Below are 21222 nucleotides of genomic sequence, written 5' to 3'. Positions count from 1 at the left end.
TTATGCAGTATACTAAAACTATCATGTTTTTTTTTACAATAAATCTTTCAATGCGCATTCCCTCATTGTAATCCCCCTCCTCTGATGGAGGTTGAAACTCTAAATGAGGATGATTATGATGGCTAAAAATGGCGATACAGCAAATAAACGTTGTTCTATCAAATTTCAACCATTTTTTCGGTTGTGTTAGGCCTTTTAGGTGAATTATTCTTCTTTTAAAATTACCTAAATATTTATTCGTTATGATAACATTGTGTTTCAAGTAGGGTTACTAGATATCATCAATAAAATTAACTTATATTCTCAGAGAGCCGATTTCGAATACTTTGACCCATTCTCACCCCCTCTAAGGGGTGAGATTGGGTCAATTTTCAATGATTTTTAGTTTAGTAAGCAATTCATATAACGTGATACTTTCTTGCTAAACTATCATTACCACATAGAAGAGTATACATACCAAATAAAAAGTTATTCCGATTTCATTTTTATTTGTTATTTAACAAACAATCTTTGAGTATCCTTTGTTGACCCATTCTCACCCCCAACGACGGTAGTTCATATAATAAAGGATATCAACAATTGTGTATTTTCTAAACACAATGGCGCCATACAGCGGTTAATTTAGGCACTAAACACTACCAAAAAATATAGATCAGTTGCACATTGCATTTTAAAAATTATTACTGAGTTTGTTATAATGTTGATGTAATGATGATCAAATCACATATTCATTTATTGTAACTGACTTTGTTATAACCTAGAAATAATACAAACTTGTTTTCGTACCGATTCCAACAATTATATCTAAATATAAAAACATTAATATAGATATCAACCGTTGATATAATTATGTTATGTTTTTGTTATGCCTTTCTGATCGGGTTAGGATTAGAAATTCCTACACCAAACTCAAGCTATGAAAGCAACTACACACTTCGAAAAAATCTTGTAATTTTGTGTCATATAAGTCCGACATATAAAAGCAACACATTTGACGCAAAATTGTGTGCGATCTTATTTTTACAGGAAACGGAAAATGTTTGACTCATGTAATTTTACCGCAACAGCTCAGCGCGTCGGCTGCTTGTCTACATGATTGAGAACTGTGCTATTGAATGCGAATATTGAAAAAAAAATACAAAAAGTTCCATTCGGGAATCGAACTTCGATCCTCAGAGTGTCAGTTTTCGATCTTGCTCTCTCGGCTGACTTACCACGTTGAAGAGATGGCAGTCGAAGATGAACAACTTCTACCATAAACGAACTTGCCAGTTCGGCTGTCGCGTCGTCACTGCGTGTATGTATGTACTGAGACAGCCGTCATCGCAGCCAAGTAGACAAAGCCGCCTTCTGATTGACTGAGCGTGGCTGTTTTCGTTTAGGGGCTGTCCATAAACCACGTGGTCATGAGGGGGCGGCCAATGACCATTTTGTATGGACAAATAAAAATTTTTGTATGGACTAATGACCACGCGGGGGGGGGGGAGGGGTAGGGTTTGAAAAGTCCCAAAAAATAACCACGTGGTTTATGGACAGCCCCTTACCACTGCATCGGCTGATGGCAACGGATTGTCATTTGCAAGTTTGTGGCTCAACTCGGTGTTAAATTTATGATCGGTTTTCATGCTGTTTCACCTTCGTAATAAACAAATTTCCAATCGACTGCAGTCTTATTCTATGATTTTGTAAGGTGCTGTTTGACAGTTCAACATCAGTAATCATTATGTTTCTGTAACATATCGCGTAAATTTACAGCAAAGAGAACTAAATTATCAGTTCTGTGATTTAAAATTATGGCTGGAAGAACTCAAACAATATAAACTTAATACGTACGTCACAAAAAGTGTAAAAATGTGGCACATTTATGTTTATGTCAAAGCTTTTTCAGGCAGTTCGATCAATTGTGTCACTATTAAAATTGAGATTTTTTTAGTGTGTAGGGTCAAGTAGGGTAAAATGCCATTTATCAAACTTTCATCGTTTTCAATGATAAATAGCCTCACTTGTTAGGCTTTCAAGGTGGCAACAGCAACTAGACAATATTTGCTCGATACTTCAGCAAAAATATTCACTAAACTAACGCATTTTCATCGCTTTATAGCGATTTCAAAAACTGGTTCGTAAAACGGAAGTGGTGCAAAAAGGCCATCTGCCATGGGGTAAGATGCCACTTCATGAAAACGTTCAAAAATTACGTCCATCATTTTTCGGACATGTCTGACTCCCTTTGCTCCTCTGGTCCGCTATTTTCGTATGCTCAATACATGGAGTGTCACCCCTCTCCCCGCTAAACGATGGTCGTCATATTTGAATGACCCCTAACATGAAAATCGTAGACATCAACAACCAGGCGCCTCCATGTGTGTCTCAATCTGCTTGGAAACACTTGGCTGGTAATAAAATCACCAGGAAACCTTAATTGCAAGTACGAAAAACCGGAAGTTGATAGTTTTCATTGGGAAATCGAAAGATTTTCCATGGGTATCGCGGCCTAGCTTCTAGAAGAATGTTTTATGTAAACATATCTTGACACCATTCACCGATAGTTATGGTCAAATCACATCGAGGAATGATTTTATGAGTTGGGCCATTTTACCCCATCTTGGCATTTTGGGCTCTGTTCCCCTAATGCTGCGAACAAAAGGAAACCTGCCAGAGAAAATACGATTACAGGATTGACCAACAACCAACAACATTAAAGAAACCTCGTCATCCTGTCATTGGAAATTATTATCCAATAGAGCAACAGAGCAAAATATCTGTTCTGTGTTGTATTTGTCCAAGTTTGATGTCCTAATTTATCACGCATCACAAGGTTCCACTACAAGATGTTATATTTGAATATGCATTTGTAGTGCTCCATTTTTTTCGTTATAATATTTTAGGATCACAATTTGATTGCACTCCTATACCTTTGTTTTCTATAAAAATGAGTTTGAAGTTCCTTTGAGGCAACAAAACTTACGAACGGCTGAACCGATCAGGATGACTCTTGCATGGTTAGATTCGTATTCATGGTGGCTGTGTTTATATGTACAAAAAGTTACGAAAATCCACTAAAAAAGTAAGAAAATTGATAAAGTACTGATTTTGCATGAGCTGGGCAGAAAATCAACACGATCGAAATAAAACCAATCTAGAGTGCGGTGCTATTTTGAGCTCAACAGCTGTCAAACCATCACAAGACGGCAAGACAAAGTTTGCCGGGACAGCTAGTAGTAAAATAAACAGAATTAAATAGACATCAAAAATATCTTCTAAACATATTACTATTCCTTTAATCCTAGAAGGATGTTGGGGTCAATATGACCCAGACAGGCACGCTAATCGTCCACTACGCCGTCGTGGTGCGAAAAACCTAACATCTTTGGAGTGTTAAAAGTAATTTCTACTGCTTTTGTCTACATTTCTGTCGAGTACTGTACTAATAGTACAGCGTACTACACTGACCACCACCGCCAACCAACGGCTTGTTCTGTTTTGGTCCCCAGGCAGCCCTAGTGTGGTGCTCCGCAAACACGCAAACACAGTCACTCTACCTAAAACACTCACTGTGGTGGAAGGTGTTGGATACCAACCAACATGTACCTATGCACAGGGAGGCAGTTTTCTCTATGTATCGCATCGCTCCGATTTACCACCCTCCCTCAAGAGGTTGACCAATTTTATATAAAACGATGACCCCCAGCGCAGCACTACTATAGTCGTGCTTTCGGGTAGCTGCACGCACTCTATGAACCCGCGATTGCCCTACTCGTCCTTTCATCTACTAACATCTAGTGAAGTTCCGTTTCGAGCTCTATACAGCGAGCGCGTTCCACTAAGATCGAAGGAACCAGATTAGCACACGAGCGACAGCGTGCAAAGAAGCCTCGAGGGGGATTCCTAATGGTAGGCACCAAAAAGTAAGTCAAGATTCTTTCTGGTGGCGGGCGACCAATAGTAACAAAACAATCAGTAAGTGTGACTTGATTTGTTTTGCCCGCTACTGTCTCTCAGGGCGAAGAAGGTAGTGTGGAAAAGAACTTCCAGTAGGTACTGAGGGAAAATCGCTGAATGGAACGAAATCAACTGCTTTGCAATGGGTTAACCGGGTTAATCGAATCAAAGTAAAACAGATGAGCGACAATCGCACACCTAATAAATTAAACGCATATTTTCATGCAATAACACACATCGAAAATATTGGATACCTCCCCAGCGTTCTACGCTATTGGACAAAGAGTATCTTCGAGTCCACCAACAAGGAACCGTATATTCGTCTAATTCCATCCGTATTCACTCCTGTTTGCTGAAGTGAGTAGACAAAGATGCAGCAAGGGTTGTCCTGAGCGAATACACAATCTCATCATCAGTGTGATGCGCAAGTTGCTTGGTATTGTTATTCGTTGCTGTTCAATTGCAGTTTGGATCGGAAGCGGATGAATGAATGATGAATTGTGAAGAAGGATAGGGACCGCTTCGATCAGCCATTTATCATAAGTAGAAGAAAACTTCTACATGTAATGCATACATTTTTAGTGTATTGCCGTTGAAATGCTGAATTACTCTACTCTGAGGACAAGTGGTATCACGCTCCCAATGATCTCCCAACGGTCAAAACCCCGCGAAAAGTACCACCACAAGTGGCTATCTCCAAGCCTCATCAGCTCGTCTTCATGTGTTATGAATACGGCACTATTGCTCCTCGGTCGCCGCCCATCTGTCAACCTTCACTGAACCCTTCGGTGGCCCTAAAATCAACCTCACCGGAAAGTTCTTATTCCGGATCTGACCAAGCCTTCCTCGCCAACACCGAAGTCGTCAGCTCTACAAAACTACGTGGTTTTTTGCCACGCTTCCCTTCACATACCGCCTAACTACGAATGATTCCTTTTGAGGTTGCTTCAGGAATGCCGACAGGAGTTCCTTCGCGAACTGTTCTTAGAATTCCTTCAGGATATCACCAAGAATTTCTTTTGTGATTTTTTCAGTTCCTCCTCCAGTGCATTCTTCAAAAACTTTTCTTGGGATACCCTCACGAATTCTTCCTGGGATTCCTCCAAGAATAACTCTAGGGATTCCTGCGCAAATTTAAGAATTCTTCTAGGAATTCCTCTGGGAATTCTTGCAGGGATACCTCTGAAAATCACTCCAGAAATTCCAATGGAGATTCCTTCAGAAGTTCTTCTAGAGATTCTTCCAAGAATTCCTACAGGACTTCCTCCAGAAATATCTTCAGGGGTTCCTCAAAGAGTTCCTCCATGGATTCCTCTTGGAATTGCTCCAGTAAATTTTCAAGAAATTCATCCAGGGATTTCTGTAGGGATTCCTCTGCGAATTCCTCCAGGGATTTCTCCAAGGATTCCCTGAGAATTTATGCAGGGATTCCTCCAGGAATTTCTCTACATATTCCTCCAGGAAATCTTACAGGCATATCTCCAGGAAGTCTCCAAGCATTATTATACCCTAGGGAATCCTTTGGTGATTGCACTAAGGCTCCCTCCAGGAATACCACCAGGCATTCCCCCAGAAGTTTCTCCAAGAATTCCTCCAGGGATTTCTATTGGCTTGCCTCCAGGCATTGCACAAGGAAATCTTACAGGAATTCCTACAGTGACTCCCCCAAGATTTTTGCCGAGAATTCATCGAGGGATTACCCCAGGAATTGCTCCAGGGATTCCTTCAGAAATCCCTCCAGGAATTGATCAAGGAATTCTTGCAGAAATTCCTCCAGAAATTCCTACAGGAGTTTCTCCCGAAATTTCTCCAGAATGTAACTGAGCAAGAGCCGTGTTACTCCCAGCAAGGATGAAACCCCCGTCTTCAAGCCTCAGGGTCGGCAAGACGCTCGTGACACTCCGCGAAAGAAAACACTTTTAGGTCGGCTAAGGAAACTCCCTCTATATTCGTGGTCTAGCTACACTTTTATTGCACTTCCTTCTTGACTACTTTCCTACCACTCTACTCCTACCTTATTCGCACTTCGTTCTCACTTTTCTTCGGGACCCCGCGCACTATACTGCCTTCGCTCCGCTCCTTTCGCCTGTCCACTGGCTCCTTCTCTCCTTCATGGGCCAGGGGGCGGGCAATTCTTCTCCTTTCTTCTCTCTCTCGTTGCTGCAGCCTCTCGCGGACCTTCCTCCTGTCCCGTGCGCCCCTCGAGTGTGTTGACGGACTCGAGGCTTCAGTGATTTGTAGAGTCACTGGAAAAAGCCCGGGTTACAGGGATGCTGCGGACACACTACTAATCAGCAGGTAGTGTCTACGCTGCGGTGTGGCTTCTAACGATACCGCAAATTTCGGGTTTAAAATAAAAACCGCGAGGTCCTGGATGTCCAGTTTCTCCTTCACACTTCCTTTTCTCCTAATCCTTCACAACGTCTTTCTTATACTCCAACTCTTAACTTCTACACTTTCTTAAATTTCTCCGGATGTCTTTCTACTTTAAAAAAATGCATTTCTACTTTAAAAAAATGATCTATTGTAATGGAGCTCGTTGACCCCAAACCTTTGGCCGTTGACCCGTCGTGTATCCTCCTCATGATGGCCACCCAGTTCGCCTCCCATGGCCGCCCATTCGTGCAGTCCTGTGCAGCATGGTGGTGGTTAGCAGAACAACCGTCGTCCTTGTCGTGCAGTGCAGTGATGGCTGCGTTCGTGGGATTTTTGGGACGTTACACTTAACCTAACTTCAAACGTTTTCTTTTTTTATACAAAATACGACGGATACTACACGCGACAAATCTCATCAATACTGGATGTGTTACAAGAAAATTTTCTAAGAAACTCTCCAGGGATTCCTTCAGCGATTTGCCCAGGAATTCGTCCCGGAATTTATCTAGAAATCCTCCCAAGAATTCATCCAGGAATCTGGATCTCCAAGATCTCCTCCAGAGATTCCTTCAGGAATTTCATCCAGACACTCCTCTAGAAAGGGTAGCGAGCCACTTCGCAATAACTCAGTCAATTTCAAACCAATTGACTTGAAATTTTGTACACGGCTAGATACTATACGTATCTCACCTCGTTCCAAAAATTGTGAAAATTGGTTTAAAATTGGCTGAGTTATAGCAGAAAAGTGCCCAAAATAGGAGCCCTGCCGAGATGGTTCCACTTCCCTATTCCTACAGGAATCCTCCTGAAATTTCTCCAAGAGTTTTTGTAGGAGTTCTCCTAGGAATTCCACAAGGGATTTCTCTAGGCATTCCTCCAGGAATTCATCCTGAACTTTCTCCAGGAACTCCTCCAGGAGTTCCTCCAGGATTTACCCCACAAATTTCTTCAGGAATTCTTCCAGGGATATCTTCATGAATTCCTCCAGAAAATTCCTCAAAAAATTCCTTTAGGGATTTCTTTAGGAACTCCTCTTCAAATTCCTTAAATGATTCTGCCAGGAATTTGTCCAGTACTTCCTCCAGAGATTCTTCCAGGAATTTCTCCTGGGATTTTTTAAAGTGTTACTGCACAGCTTCTTCCAGGGATCACTTCAGGTATTCCTCGAAGGGTTCCTCCAGAAAAAATCTAAAGATTAATTAAGAAATTTCTCCAGGGATTCCTCCAGGAATTTCTTTAGGGAATCTTCCAGGAATTCATCCAGGGACTCCTCCAAGAATTCTTCCAGGAACTTATTCAGGAATATCTCTAGGTATTTCCAAGAATTCCTCCAGGTATACTTTCAGAAATTTCCCCGGGATTCCTCCAAGGATTCTTTCAGAGATTCCTCCAAGAACTGTTTCAGAGATTCATCCAGAAATTCCGATGATTCCTCCAGGAATTCTTTTAGTAATGCCTCTAAGGATTTCTCTATGAATTCATCCAAGGTTTTCTCCAGGAAATACTACAGGTAGACCTTCAAAAATTCCTCCAGAGATTCCTCCAAGAATTTCTCTAAGGATTTCTCCATGAAAACTGCAGAAATTCCTCCAGTGATGTATCCAGGCATTCCTCTTGGGATTTCTGCAATAATTTTACTAGCCGTTGCTCCGGAAACTCTTCAACGGATTGCTCCAGGAATTCACAAGTAACAGAACTAGCTGAATAGCAGTTTCTTAAGTTAAAGTTTGCTGAAGAGTGGTTTGTTCCACTCTTATACAGCAAAAATGTTTGTTGGGTTCCTCTGGTGTTTTTTTTAGAAATTCGTCTCGGAATCTCTTCAAAAAAATATTAAGGGGTTCCTTCAGAAATTTCAGAAATTTTTTCATCATGTTTTCCAGAAATGCAATAATTTCTTCAGGATTACCTGAAGATTTCGAGGAACTCTTCCAGCGGTTAGTATGGGGTCGTTCATAAACCACGTGGACTTTTTGGGGGGAGGGGGGGGTCTGACCGAAGTCTACGCTCCATACAAATTTCAAATTTTTTGTATGGACAAAAGTCTACGAGGGGGGAGGGGGGGGGTCTGAGATGGCCAAATTTTGGTCTACGTGGTTTATGAACAGCCCCTATTGGAATTCTTTAAGATAATTTAAAGGGAATGCATACAGAAACCAACAAAACCAAAAAATCTTCTAGGTATTCATCCATGGATTTGTTCAGGAATCCATCCATGATTTTTTTTTTCAATGCTACCCTCTGCTGCATCTGCAAAGGAATTCCTTCAGAAATTCGTCCTGTGATTCTTTAAGAAATATATCCTGATATTGTTTTAGTTGTCCATTGTTTTTTTTTTGCAGGAACTCCTCTAGGAGTTTTCCAGTGATATTTCTTCCTTTAGAAAGCCCTTCAGGAATTCTTCCAACAATACCCCCGGGAATGCCTCAAGGGTTTCCTCCAACGCTTGTGTTTGGACTTATCCTAGGATTTCATTAGGAATTTTATCAAAGATCTTCTATCAAAGGATTCCCTGCAGCATTTTCTTTGGGAGTTTGTTAAGGGATTCCATAAGGATTTTTTACAATAAGTCCCCCAGGGGTTCTTTCACACATTTCAACACACATTTCAAATTAGAGTCATGGCAGCGCAGGTTTTGGCGCAGAAGTCACTGTGAACAAAAAAGTTCTAACATGCTAGAAACGTTACCAAACAGTTGGGTTCATTAGGGGTATCCGGATTATTTCAGAATCAGATTCTCCGCCCATAAATTAGTCGAAATCCGAAATTTAATAATTCTTGGAATCCGGGAACTATTTTTAAAATCCATTTAAAGTTTGTATGGGGAATTTTTTTATTCGGGTCGAACTGTCACTTTATCGATGGAACTGTCGTTCTATCCACGAAAATTAAAACTGTTTTGTTAATTTAACCATCAAAACAAAGGTATTGGAATCCAATAAAATCACCTTACACTCAGAAAAATGAGCTCTTTCGATTAGGCTATAGAAAATAGCAATATATTTGTTTTAACGTTAATTAAACACGGGTTCGATTAGTTCAAAACGATTTATTGTACTGATTCACGGAGCGCACTCTGCTCCCTTGGCTCGCCTATATTCTACTGGCTATTCACTGTGCTGTTCCCTTCAGCTCCGTGTGAGGGTATATCAATGTGTGTGTGTAACGAAAGAGAATGAACCACCGAGGGGCGCGTGCATACTGCAACATCCTCCCCACAATAAAATCTATGTTCAAAGTTGGTAGTCCAACAACCGGGTCGGCAGTCGCGTCTCACGCTTCGGACGGCCGGCTTTGATGTTAAGTCCTTTTCTTGTCGATGAAAATGATGACGAAGAAACCACGGGTGCATCCGCCGGATTCACAATCTCAGCAAGCGAATTTCCTTCTGGGACCTTTTCGAATGTTTCGCTTGAAACCGCATCTGTCGGTCGAACGTCATTTCGATGATTGTTTTGATTTGGTCCTACTGATGATTCTTCTGCTGACGGCAACATCGGTAGAACGGGTGGAACCGGTGGAACACTTTTTGACGTCGTGCTCGTCGTGCTGATTTGCGAGCTGGTTTGTTCTTCACGCGGTTTGAGATGAACGAGACTGCGACGATACTTGCTTCCTGCAGCATCCACCAAATACGAGCGCTCGCTCAAGCGGGTGGCAACGGTACCTGGTGTCCACAGTTTGGAAGTCGCGGGATCTAGTTGGACGTACACGGGAGATCCAACTTGAAGATCAGGTAGGTAACGTACTTTCTTGTCATAGCTGCTTTTGTTGTACTGACGTTGTTTTTCTATTGAAGCTGGTACGTTTTCCACCACCTTCGGCAGCAGTCGGCTTGCGCTGGATGGAACTCCACACCTTGTTGACCGGGAGAACAGACGTGCCACCGGGCTTGAACCTATCTTGTTCGGGATGTTGCGCCAATGAAGCAACGCGTACCAGAACTCCGACCCGCTTTCTTCCGCCTTCTTCAGTAATCGTTTGGCAATCTTCACTGCAGCTTCGGATTTACCGTTGGCTTGTTGATGGTGTGGTGCTGACGTTGTTTGTTTGAACCCCCACTCTGAGGCAAACTGGAGCATTTTCTGGTTAACGAAGTTAGTTCCGTTGTCCGATAGCACAAGTTGCGGAATGCCGTGGCGAGCGAAATTTTCTTTACAGACCGAAATGACGGACTCCGGTGTCAAATCCTTCAGCAAACTTACTTCAAAAAAATCGGAGTAATGATCCACCATCACCAAAAACTTGCGCTTTGACCCCTTGTAGTCGGCAAAAAACACGTCCAACGATACCATCTGAAACGGATACACCGGGATTTGATGGCTCCTCATTGGTGGATTTGTCTGCGACGCGGCGAATTTTGCACAAACTGGACACTGCTTCACGACGTCCTTCACTTGCGAGCTCATGCCTGGCCAGAACAGGTTCGATCGAGCCAGCTTCAACGTTGCTTCCATACCGTTATGACTTGCGTGACAGCTGTCTACAAGATTTCTTCTCAAGGTGTGCGGAACGACGATTTGGTCACCCCGGAACACAATGCCGTCTTGAGTAGACAACTCATGACGGTGGCCGAAGTAGATTTTAGCACCGTCGGGTACTCGATCGACCGTTGTCGGCCAACCCTGAAGTATGTAGCCGATGATGATCTGCAACGTCACGTCCTTCGCAGTATGCTCCACAATTTCGGTGAGTCGTGCATCCGAGACGTTGAGAAAATTGCTGAGCTTCACCTGTGACATCTCCGTTAGTACTTCGTAGACATTCAATTTCTCATACGGATCCAAATCCTTCTCGTTCTCAAGTGGAGCCCGTGATAGAGCGTCAGCTACCACGTTGTTTTTCCCTGTGACGAACTCCAGATTCAAACTGTATCGCTGCAATTTCAGAAGCATGTGCTGTAGGCGCTTCGGTGCTGACAGCAAAGGCTTGTTGAAGACACTTAGGAGGGGCTTGTGATCCGTCTTTATGGTAGTTCTGGGGTTGCCTACGATCAGTTGGTCGAATCTGGTGCAAGCAAAAACGATGGCCAGGAGCTCCTTCTCTATTTGGGCATAATTTCGCTCAGTGGATGTCAATGTACGTGACGCGTATCCAATGATGCCGTCTCCTTGGTAGACAGCAACACCCAAACCGTAGCAGCTCGCATCGCATTCCACTGTTAGAGGCTTGGTCACGTCATAGTACTTCAAGGTATCGATACTGGATACCAGAGATTTCACCTTCTCAAACTCCTTCTGCTCCACCGTAGTCCACTGCCAGGGTATGGTTTCCAGAATCAGCTTACGAAGATTGGTTAGGTTCATGCTTAGGTTTGGAATGAATCGGCTAAGATAGTTGACCATGCCGACGAATCTGTGTACTTCCTTTCTGTTACCTGGAGTCGGGTAACTTTTTATCGCTGAAAGTTTGGAAACATCCGGTCGTAGTCCTTGGTTGGTCAGAACGTGGCCGTAAAACCCAACCGTCGTTCGGCAGATGTTCAGCTTAGCGCGATTGAGCTTGACGTTGTTTTCCTTCAATCGCTGAAGCAGTTTCTTCAGACAGCGGTTGTGATTCTGCAACGCTTCCTCCAGCGTATCTCCTACTCCGTAGATGAGCATGTCGTCAGCGATGCACTCCACACCTTCCAAATCCTGGATCACCTGCTGCAACTTTAATTGAAAGATCTCCGGAGCTGACGCAATTCCGAAAGGCAGACGAGTCCAGCGATATCTACCAAACGGTGTCCAAAATGTGGTCAACTTACTGCTATCGTCGTCCAGAACCACATGCCAGAATCCTTTCTTCGCGTCCATCGTCGAAAACACACGTGCTTTGCCCAGTTCCGGGAGAATCTCGTCCAACGTTGTGGATTGCAAATTTGGTCGACGCAGAGCCTTATTTAGCATTATCGGATCCAGGCAAATTCGTATGCCCGAATTCGGTCCACCTCGTTGTACTAGGACTAGGTTACTTACCCAGTTGGTGTGATTAGGCTCCTTCACGATTATGCCGCTTTGTTCCAGCGACTCTAGCTCCTTTTTCAAATCACTTCGTAAAGCGATTGGGACTCGTCGTGGAGATTGGATCGTCGGGACTACACTGTCGTCGAGTTCGAGCGTAACTACTCCTGGAAACTTCCCGTAACCTTCGAATAATTCTTGATGCTCGTTGATAATCCGTTGAGCTTGCACGCGATAGATCTTCAGCAGTTTCTCATTTGACGCGTTGACTCCTGACGCATTGAACTCGACCGTTTTACAAAACTTGACGAACCCCAACTCACGAGATGCATTAGCTGATAGTAGGGGTCGGTGGTCCACATCGACGACTTGTAGCACCAAACGGTATTTGCGACCCTCACGACGACACTTCACTTTCACCTGCCCCAGAACCTTAATCGGATTGCCACCGAAGCTTTGTAAGCGCAGCGTCGATGGCTGCAGCGATGGATTCCGTTCTCCTGTAAGCTCCACCAAATGCCTGAACCCTATCAGGCTTGTGTTGGCGCCTGTGTCGAGATCGCAAAGGACCGACTTCCACGACCTAGAGAAACGCATGTCCAATTCTGCTGCTACACCGCCTCCGTTGTCCGAGTTGTCGTAAACCTTGCCTATTTCATATTCTTGTTCGCTTTCTTCCGATGATTCATCTGTAGTAGTAGATTCGTTTTCTGAACTGCTTTCTTCCTTGACTTCACGAACTCTACGGGACCGTCGGCTGGTTCTGCGTCCTGCTGCTCGGCATACTCTCTCGAAATGATTTTTCCCGTTGCACTTATGACATCGTTTGCCGAGAGCCGGGCATGCTCCTTTCGAGAATTCATGAGTATCTCGCAAAACTTACACCTTTGAGAGTGCGACTGCTTCGAACGAGATTTTCCTTTCGTGATTTTGTTGACATCTGACTCCGGAATGGTGTAGTTCAGCTCTTGAGACCTCTTCTCCGTGATTTCCTCTGCGCGACAGAGATCTACTGCTTTTTCCAATGTTATGTCGGGTATGGTCAACATTTTTGTTCGCAAACTCTGCCACTTGTTGGCGGTGACCAGCTTGTACGCAATGAGTTCCGACTCGAGATTACCCAGCTTGGAAATTTTGGCCAAACCTTTGAGGCGAGAGCAGAAGTCATCCACCGTTTCTCGAGATGCTTGGACAGCGGAGAAAAAATCCAATCTGTCGACGATTATGTTTCGTTTTGACACCACCTTCGACTTGATGGCCTGAAGTGCTGATTGCGTATTCGCTGCCTCAGCTGTGGTGAGCTCGAAGTTGTAATACTTCTTCCTGGCTGGTTCACCAATAATGGCCAGCAGAAAGCTGACTTTTTTTGCTTCGTCACCGCGGGGCCACTCGTCCATGCCGATCGCCTTGGAATAGTCGTTCCAACTCTTCACAAAAAAATCAAAATTGTCCTCCATATCACCTTCAAGAGCCAGAGGCGATGGCTGTGGGACGTGCACGTTCGCCGCGCATGGACGCTGGTCGGCTTGGCGCTGCTGCTGCAAAGACGACGTCGCTGCTGCTGCCGCTGACGATGCCGTCGAATTCACTGACTGCATGAACTGCTGGAAAATGTTGTTCTGGTGCTCCAGAAACATCTTGAACTGATTGGGATCCATGTCGAGGAGGATCCACCACTTTTTTCCACTGAAAACAAAATGGCGGCTGTCTTGCCGCAGACCGATTCACCGCGAGTTTTTCACACTCGAGTCTTTTTTTCCGCACCAATTTTCCGCGATATACACCAATGACGCCGGAAAACACTATTCGAATCGCGAACCGACTTCTGACACCATGTTTTAACGTTAATTAAACACGAGTTCGATTAGTTCAAAACGATTTATTGTACTGATTCACGGAGCGCACTCTGCTCCCTTGGCTCGCCTATATTCTACTGGCTATTCACTGTGCTGTTCCCTTCAGCTCCGTGTGAGGGTATATCAATGTGTGTGTGTAACGAAAGAGAATGAACCACCGAGGGGCGCGTGCATACTGCAACAATATTATTCACTAAACAACCCTATTCTCCAGGGAATCCTTTAGGAACTCATCTAGGGAATACTCTTAAGGATTTCTCCCAGGGCCCCAGGGTTTTCTCTCGGAATTTATATAGAAAATGCACAATGGATTTCTCCTGGAATTCCTTCTTAAATTCCTCCAGATATTTCTTTTTGCATACATTCCATCGATTTTGTCCAGGAATTCCTTCAGGTGAATTCCAGATTTTTTCCTAGAACTTATTTGAGAGTTCTCCCAAAATTCCTACAGAATATTATTCAAGAATTTCTCCACGGTTCTACAGCGATTCCTCGAGGATTTTCTCCAGTAATAGTTTAAAGGCTTTTACGAGAACACCTTTAAGAATTCTTTCAAGGATCCTTTCGAAATACATCATTTGACATTACTACAGGATTATGTTCAGTGATGAGTATATGCAGTATATGATCATAGAACTGTCTTTAGGGAAATTCCGGCAAAGGCGTACTCGGAGGAGTATAACTGAAGGTTTATTTTCAAGGAATGGAGATCCAAGACATTCAAAGATTGCTAATAAGCATAGTCAAACAAGATGATTAATTACTGAAAGAACTCCAGTTAGTCATAGAAGTCATCATGTAGACATTTTCAAAAATTCTTCTGATGGGTTTCCATTATGTTGGAGAAACTGTTGAAGGAAAATTCTGGTTTAGTTCAAAACAGAGTTCGTAATTTCCAAAAGAGGATTAGAATTTCATACTTCGTAATTTCTTACGAAAGTTTTGTAGATTTTAAAATGAACTCAGAAGAAATAATGCACAATTAAAGAATCCCTTATCTTCCAGAAAATGGTCACTCCTGCAAGCCTCATCGTGATTCATATAGAACAAGCGAACGTTTTGTACAAAATAGAACAACGAAACTGTTGAAGGGTTAAATAATGCTTTTATGAATATAATGTTATTATATTCAATTTTCTCGTATTGTGTTTAGTTATAAAAGAACCAAAGAACTGGTTGATATTAATATGCTGAGGGTGCTCGCCACCCCCCCCATGACTAAAAAGTTGGCTACGCTCTTGGCTATAGATCGCCACTCTGCAGACGACGGGTTCGATTCCCGTTCCGGTCGGGAAATTTTTCTCGACTCCTGGGCATAGCGATTAATTGCACTTGCAACACAATGTACAAATGCATGCAATGGTTGGCAAAGAAAGCCCTTCAATTAATAACTGTGGAAGTGCTCAAAGAACACTAATTTGAAAAAAAAAAAAAAAAGCAGGCCAAGTTCTAATGCGAACGTCGAGCCATAGAGAAGAAGAATATATAAAACAATAGTGGCGCCAGGTGGAGCGAGCACTTCGACTTTCGAGGTATTGTTGAACGGTGGAAATAAAAATGAGACAGACATAATTCGAATTTACTGTGGGAATTTAGCTGATGGTTCTCGATGAGAATCGCCCAGCGCAGCAAGAGTCGCGGCTTGCTATGATCTCGTCAGCAGTTGTCACTCGATAGCGTGGGCGTTACCTCGGATGGTCAATGTGCGTGCGTTATCAATTGTCTGTTGACATATTGAGGGATAAGACTCTTAACACACTGAGAGATGCACATTGTCAGATATAAACCCCACATTTACGACGACTGACAGGCTGTGGAACCTCTAACGCTAGACGAGATCAAGACAGTCATTAGAGAACTGAAGAACAACAAGGTAATCTCGTACAACGCCTTTGAACCCCTCGTAAGCTTCCTTGAAAGTCCTCTAAAACACCACGAATCCCCCGGAAACCCCTTGAAATGCCTCTGAGACATCCCTGAAACTCTTTTGGGAGCCACCATGGAACCTTCAGAAGCCACTCTCGATCCCCCTCAAAACCAGCTTTAAATGCTCTGATACTCCCTGAAATACTTTGAAACACCTTGACAGCTGTCTGAAACCTGTCTGTAATTCTCTTGACAGTTGACAACCCCTGAAGCCCTCACAAGACCCCGCGAAACCCAATGAAATCCCCTGAAATACCTTGATTCCCTTAAAAAAACCACCTGAAACTCCCTTTAGAGGTTCCTAGAATTCTCTTAACCCGCGGTTTGGCTCCGAAATCTGTATAACCATTACAAATGTTGAATGAATTATTCAAAGAAAATCGGGATCCAGGAATGAATATGTAAGAAAATTTGACGCATAAAATATTCGAACTTGATTTTTTTCTTAACTTCTGCCTTTTTTTACAGAAGGGAAGCATCATTAAATATGTATGCACCATTGGGGGATACCAGAAATTCAATTTAGGAAAGGCGAGTCTAGTAAATTATGTATAAACAACAACTTGACTAGCATTTCGTAAGACGAGTGGAACAGCATTAAAGGAGTGGAACAAGTTTATAATATTCGATATTATCGAATGCATCATGAAGGGAGTTTTACTTACGATTCAACGATAGGCAAAAACGATACGGTGGAATCGAGTGTCCTGATGGTCGTATTTCCTCGAACCACCACCTTCTCCCGCGTGATACGCCTGTAAGTTTCGTCGCGTCGCATATTGGTTAGTATGTTACTAACTGGTTCTTTACTATGTCACTCTAATCAAATTAATGTGTCTCAGTTTTCTTAATGCTGAGTAAAATCACTCTTTTTTTAGACAGCTCGCCGCACCACAAATGAGCATTGACAATCTGACACGCAAAAAAATGACAAGACACTGCCGGTATTAATCCTTCAATCACTATCTTCTGGTTCAGCGTAAATCTCCAACGATTTAGCACAATACATTTAATTTACTGAACAGAAATCCTCACAACTGAACTTGACACCAGCTAGACATTCAATATCTTCATCTCGCGTTAGTCAGTAAACTAAATTTAGAAACGCTTAAACTATCATCGGATAACATCCCGATGCTTATCTCATAGCATGACAACAATCCAGAATCACTGTCTATCTTCTTCGATTTTCCCTTCACTTGCACTTCCGACACTATTAATTTACTTCTTCGTCCGTCACGGGTGTCGCGTATCAGGTCGAGATGATCCAAGAGAATAATGTCTACGACGACGTGCAATCCGATTCTTTACGCGAAGCCGATATCTTGGTCATTCATGCACCACGAAATACAGATGACAATATGTACCCACTCTATGTCAGGTTTGCTGGAGTCTGAGATCTCATCTCGCTTCATCGCCGCAACAACGGGATGCCTGTGTGGTGCCAAACCAATAACATATCATCCGGCCTGTTGGCTATACATGCATATGGAAAGGACATGCGCATAAACGGATGGAGCCGCGCCAGCAGCCGTTGACCGTCTGTCTGTGTGTTGACTGTGTCGGTTTTGGGCTCGGGCCATCCACCACAGGCTGTGCTTCGATGCACCGGGAATGGCATAGCAAAAGGAAGTATAGAATGTATGCGCTCTGAAGAGTTGGATGGCCGGTAGGTAGCATTCCGCTGGTCCCCCTGTCTAGTAGTTCGAAGAATGTACAGTATTTTCCCAATAGCACGGTTTAACAAGGGAGGACGCTCGACAAAACATGAATGAGCTGTGGGGTTGTGGGGTTTTAGCTACCATGCGTCTCCATAGGTTTATAAAAGCCTAAACATGCACACAATTTATATATTTTATAATAACAATAACACATGTTGTTTTGAAGCTATGTACTTCAAACTCAACATGTGCAGTGTTCGAAAATCAACGGTATTTGTACAGTCGCATCAATGGAACCAATACTGTATACACTAGTACCAATAAAGTATGCATAATGAATGAAGCTACAGGAAGTTAAGTAGGACGAAGGCATGTGCAACAAACATCTAACTTATGGATATATTGACTGAAGCAACTAGAATATTGATATTGCTTACATTTGTATACAAGACTTACTGCAAACACGAAAACGAATCCGAAAGCATAACAAAGAAACACTATTGCAATATATTTATTAAAACTTTTGAATTACCTATTTGATATTTTTACTATTTTTCACACAAAATAGCAACTACCCAATATCCATATCTTCTTCTTCTTCTTGATGTAACGCCCCACTGCAGACTGGATCCAGCCCCATATAAGGCCGGTCATAAATATGATTTTCTCGAATTTTATAATCAAACCGCTAAATTTGATACATATTTGCTTTCCAAGTGTGTTTTTCTATTGTTTATTGAAAATGTGCTCAATCGATTTTTGGCTTTACGGAGCCGAACATTATTATTTTGCTGTTTCGATTACCAACTCATTTGGATAAACTAATATTAGTTTAAGCGGTCCACGGTAGTCAAAACTGCTCAAGAATACACATAATGTAATGGATAGAGAGGATAAAAGTTGGAAAAAAGTGTTCCCTGCGAAGCAATACGGGAGGTATTTGTTAGTTTTTGAGTACATTGAAGGTACGACGCATAAGTGACTACCACCAATCTGGTCGCAAACGGTAGCAGCTAAATTCGCCAGTGGAAGCAATTGTTTGAGATTATAGGAAAGTTTTATAGAAGAACGTCGGATGGGGAAACATTTTTTCCGGCTTGTTGAAAATTTTCAGTTTTTTATACTTTGAGGAAAAAGCATCTATTTCAGTCACACTTGTTCAAATAAAATGATAATTCTGTAAATTTTGTAGAATTGTGATAAACGTCGACTTCAACTATGTAAGAATCGAACACAATCAACCAAATACATGTCGAATGGTTCAGACTTTTTAATAGATTGATGAATGCATTGGGCTGAAGTTAGAAAAATTCAAATAAAATGTCTACTCAAGAACATCCACTTCCATAAGCTGTGTTGAAAAGTTTCGGCACACATTTGATAAAAGTAATGATTGATCCTAGTTATTAAAGCATTAAACTTCATGTTACCGTAATGATATCACAGTTTCATTGAGGTCAAACTTTTGGATTAATGACCACTTTGCACTGGGACAAAACCTGCTTTTCAACTTAGTGTTATATGATCGCTTCCATTGTACAGTCAAAACTGTAAAACAGAACACTGATCGTGGGGCGTAGTCTGCAAACGGTGAGTCGATAAGGAGGGCGTCCAACATAGCTCATCTGGTCCTCACAAGCTTCTATCTATGCTTCCACGGGTCAAGCTATGAAAAAACCGCCAGCTAAGAGTTGTGTGCTTAGCTGGTAGTCCAGCCTGGGCACTGTTGCCCTTCTGACTTCAGCTAGATTGAGAAGGTACGACCCGAGCGTCGTACTCTTCACCAAGGAGGTGCGGCTCAAACAGCGTTTGTTCCGGCATCCAGCGGCTGAGTAAGAAACGCTGCATCACAGACAAACAGACGTAACACTTGCGAAATTTCCATCGACCACGCTTTTAACGATCATTTTAAATTTTCATAGTTGAGGCTTTCACAACCAGAGGCACGCGCATCGTTTTTCTATGCGTTTGACGTTTCACACTAGCGTCTTCTGTTGACGATATTGCACAACACAGTGATTTGTGCAACTTTTCCACCAGGTGATGGTAGTGTGAACTGGGCGATGGATTTCCATGAAAATCGTTCAAGGTGTTACGTCTGTTTGTCTGTGGCTGCATCACGCCCAGCTAGATCAAAGGTGGTAGCCCCATCAGCGTGGTCGTCCCAGTCAAGCGCGTAGCCAGCTTTTCGGTCAGGGGGTGGGGGGGGAGGAAGCCCCCTGAGAAAATGTTTACCTACTAGCTTTCATAACTACACAAACGCATCACGATGAAATTGAATGTAATAACATTTTAAGGTACACCGGGGCAAGTTGAAACGGGTGGGGCAAGATGAAACACGAAGTTTTGAAATAGATTTCAGTAAAATTTTGAAATTTATTCTTCGCTAAAAGATTGTTTGAATAAAAAACTATGTGTTATGGCAATCAAATTGTTTATCATCATCAGAAAACATCATGTTAACCCGGTGTATCTTATTCAAAAGCATTGTCACGCTGTTGTATTTTGTACAATACGCTGTAAAAAGCTCGCCTGTTCTACACAAATCAGTGTGATGCTGGTAGCGGTGGCAAATGTTTTTCAGTAATTAATCATCCAGTTTGTCTATGCTTATTAGCAATCTTGAAAAATCTAGGAGAAATTTCTGGGAGAATTTCGAAAGAGTCTTCCCTGAGAGAATGTCTAAAATTGACATTTTTTGGAAGAATCCCTGAATGGCTTTCTGAAGGAACACCCTCAAGACATCACTGAAAAAAACACGTCTAGAGGAATCTCTGGAGGAGTTCCTGGAGAAATCCATGGATGACTTCTTGGATTAAAAAATGAATCTCAATATATAGTCTTGAAAGAATCGAAGCACGAATTTCTGAAGGAATTCTTTTGCAGGTGCTGTAGGGGGTATTCCTGAACAAATCCGTAGATAAACTTCTAAGGGATTTGTTGGAGCAAATTGTGAAAGAACTCCTGCATGACTTCTTGGAGAACATCCGGGCTCCTGTATGCATTCCTCTAAAATTATCTTAAAAAATTCCTTTACTAATCACTGGAAAAAATTCTCTAGAATTCCTTGAAGTAAACCAAAAAAGTCTTCACGTATTCAGTCAGTGGATAAATTCTTGGATGGAAGGATTTTTGCAATTCCTGAACTAATCGCTGAAGGCATTTTTGAAAAGAAGTTCCTGTACGAATTCTCGGATGACTGCCTGGAGTAGTTTCTGAAAGAATTCCTGGAGAAATCATTGGAAAAACTCCTGAAGAAATTCTTGAAGGAATTCTAGAGCAATTCCTGGAGGAATCACTGGAAGAATTTCTGAATGAATATCTGGAGGAATTTCCGCTTTTTTCCTGAAGGAATTCCTGGGTGAATCTCTTGAGAAATACCTGGATAAATTCCTGGGACAATACCTAGAAGAATTCCTGGAAAAAATTCTGATTGATTTCCTGAAGAAATCCTCAGAGTAATGCTCAGAGAAATTCTGAAGGACTCCCTTGAGGATTTCCTAGTAGAATTAATGTAGGAAT

At 42.4% G+C, this 21222-nt stretch overlaps 1 protein-coding gene across 2 annotated transcripts in view; it reads right to left on the bottom strand.

Moving 5' to 3' along the window:
* Positions 1-21222, bottom strand: part of LOC109424046 (katanin p60 ATPase-containing subunit A1) — a 116882-nt gene that overhangs the window by 85484 nt on the left and 10176 nt on the right. The window contains exon 1 of one of the 2 annotated variants that reach the window (XM_062860103.1): positions 16705-17699. The exons of the other annotated variant lie outside the window; for it this stretch is intronic. Within the exon in view, the coding sequence (XP_062716087.1) occupies positions 16705-16817 (113 nt within the window). The 5' untranslated portion in view covers positions 16818-17699. Of the gene's footprint in view, positions 1-16704; positions 17700-21222 lie in introns of those variants that run through there. 2 annotated transcript variants of the gene reach the window in all.

The sequence above is a fragment of the Aedes albopictus genome, chromosome 3 (genome assembly GCF_035046485.1).
Source record: "Aedes albopictus strain Foshan chromosome 3, AalbF5, whole genome shotgun sequence".
Classification (NCBI taxonomy): Eukaryota; Metazoa; Arthropoda; class Insecta; order Diptera; family Culicidae; genus Aedes; species Aedes albopictus.
The sequence above is the reverse complement of the archived record's forward strand: the minus strand, read 5'-3'. Positions and strand labels throughout refer to the sequence as shown.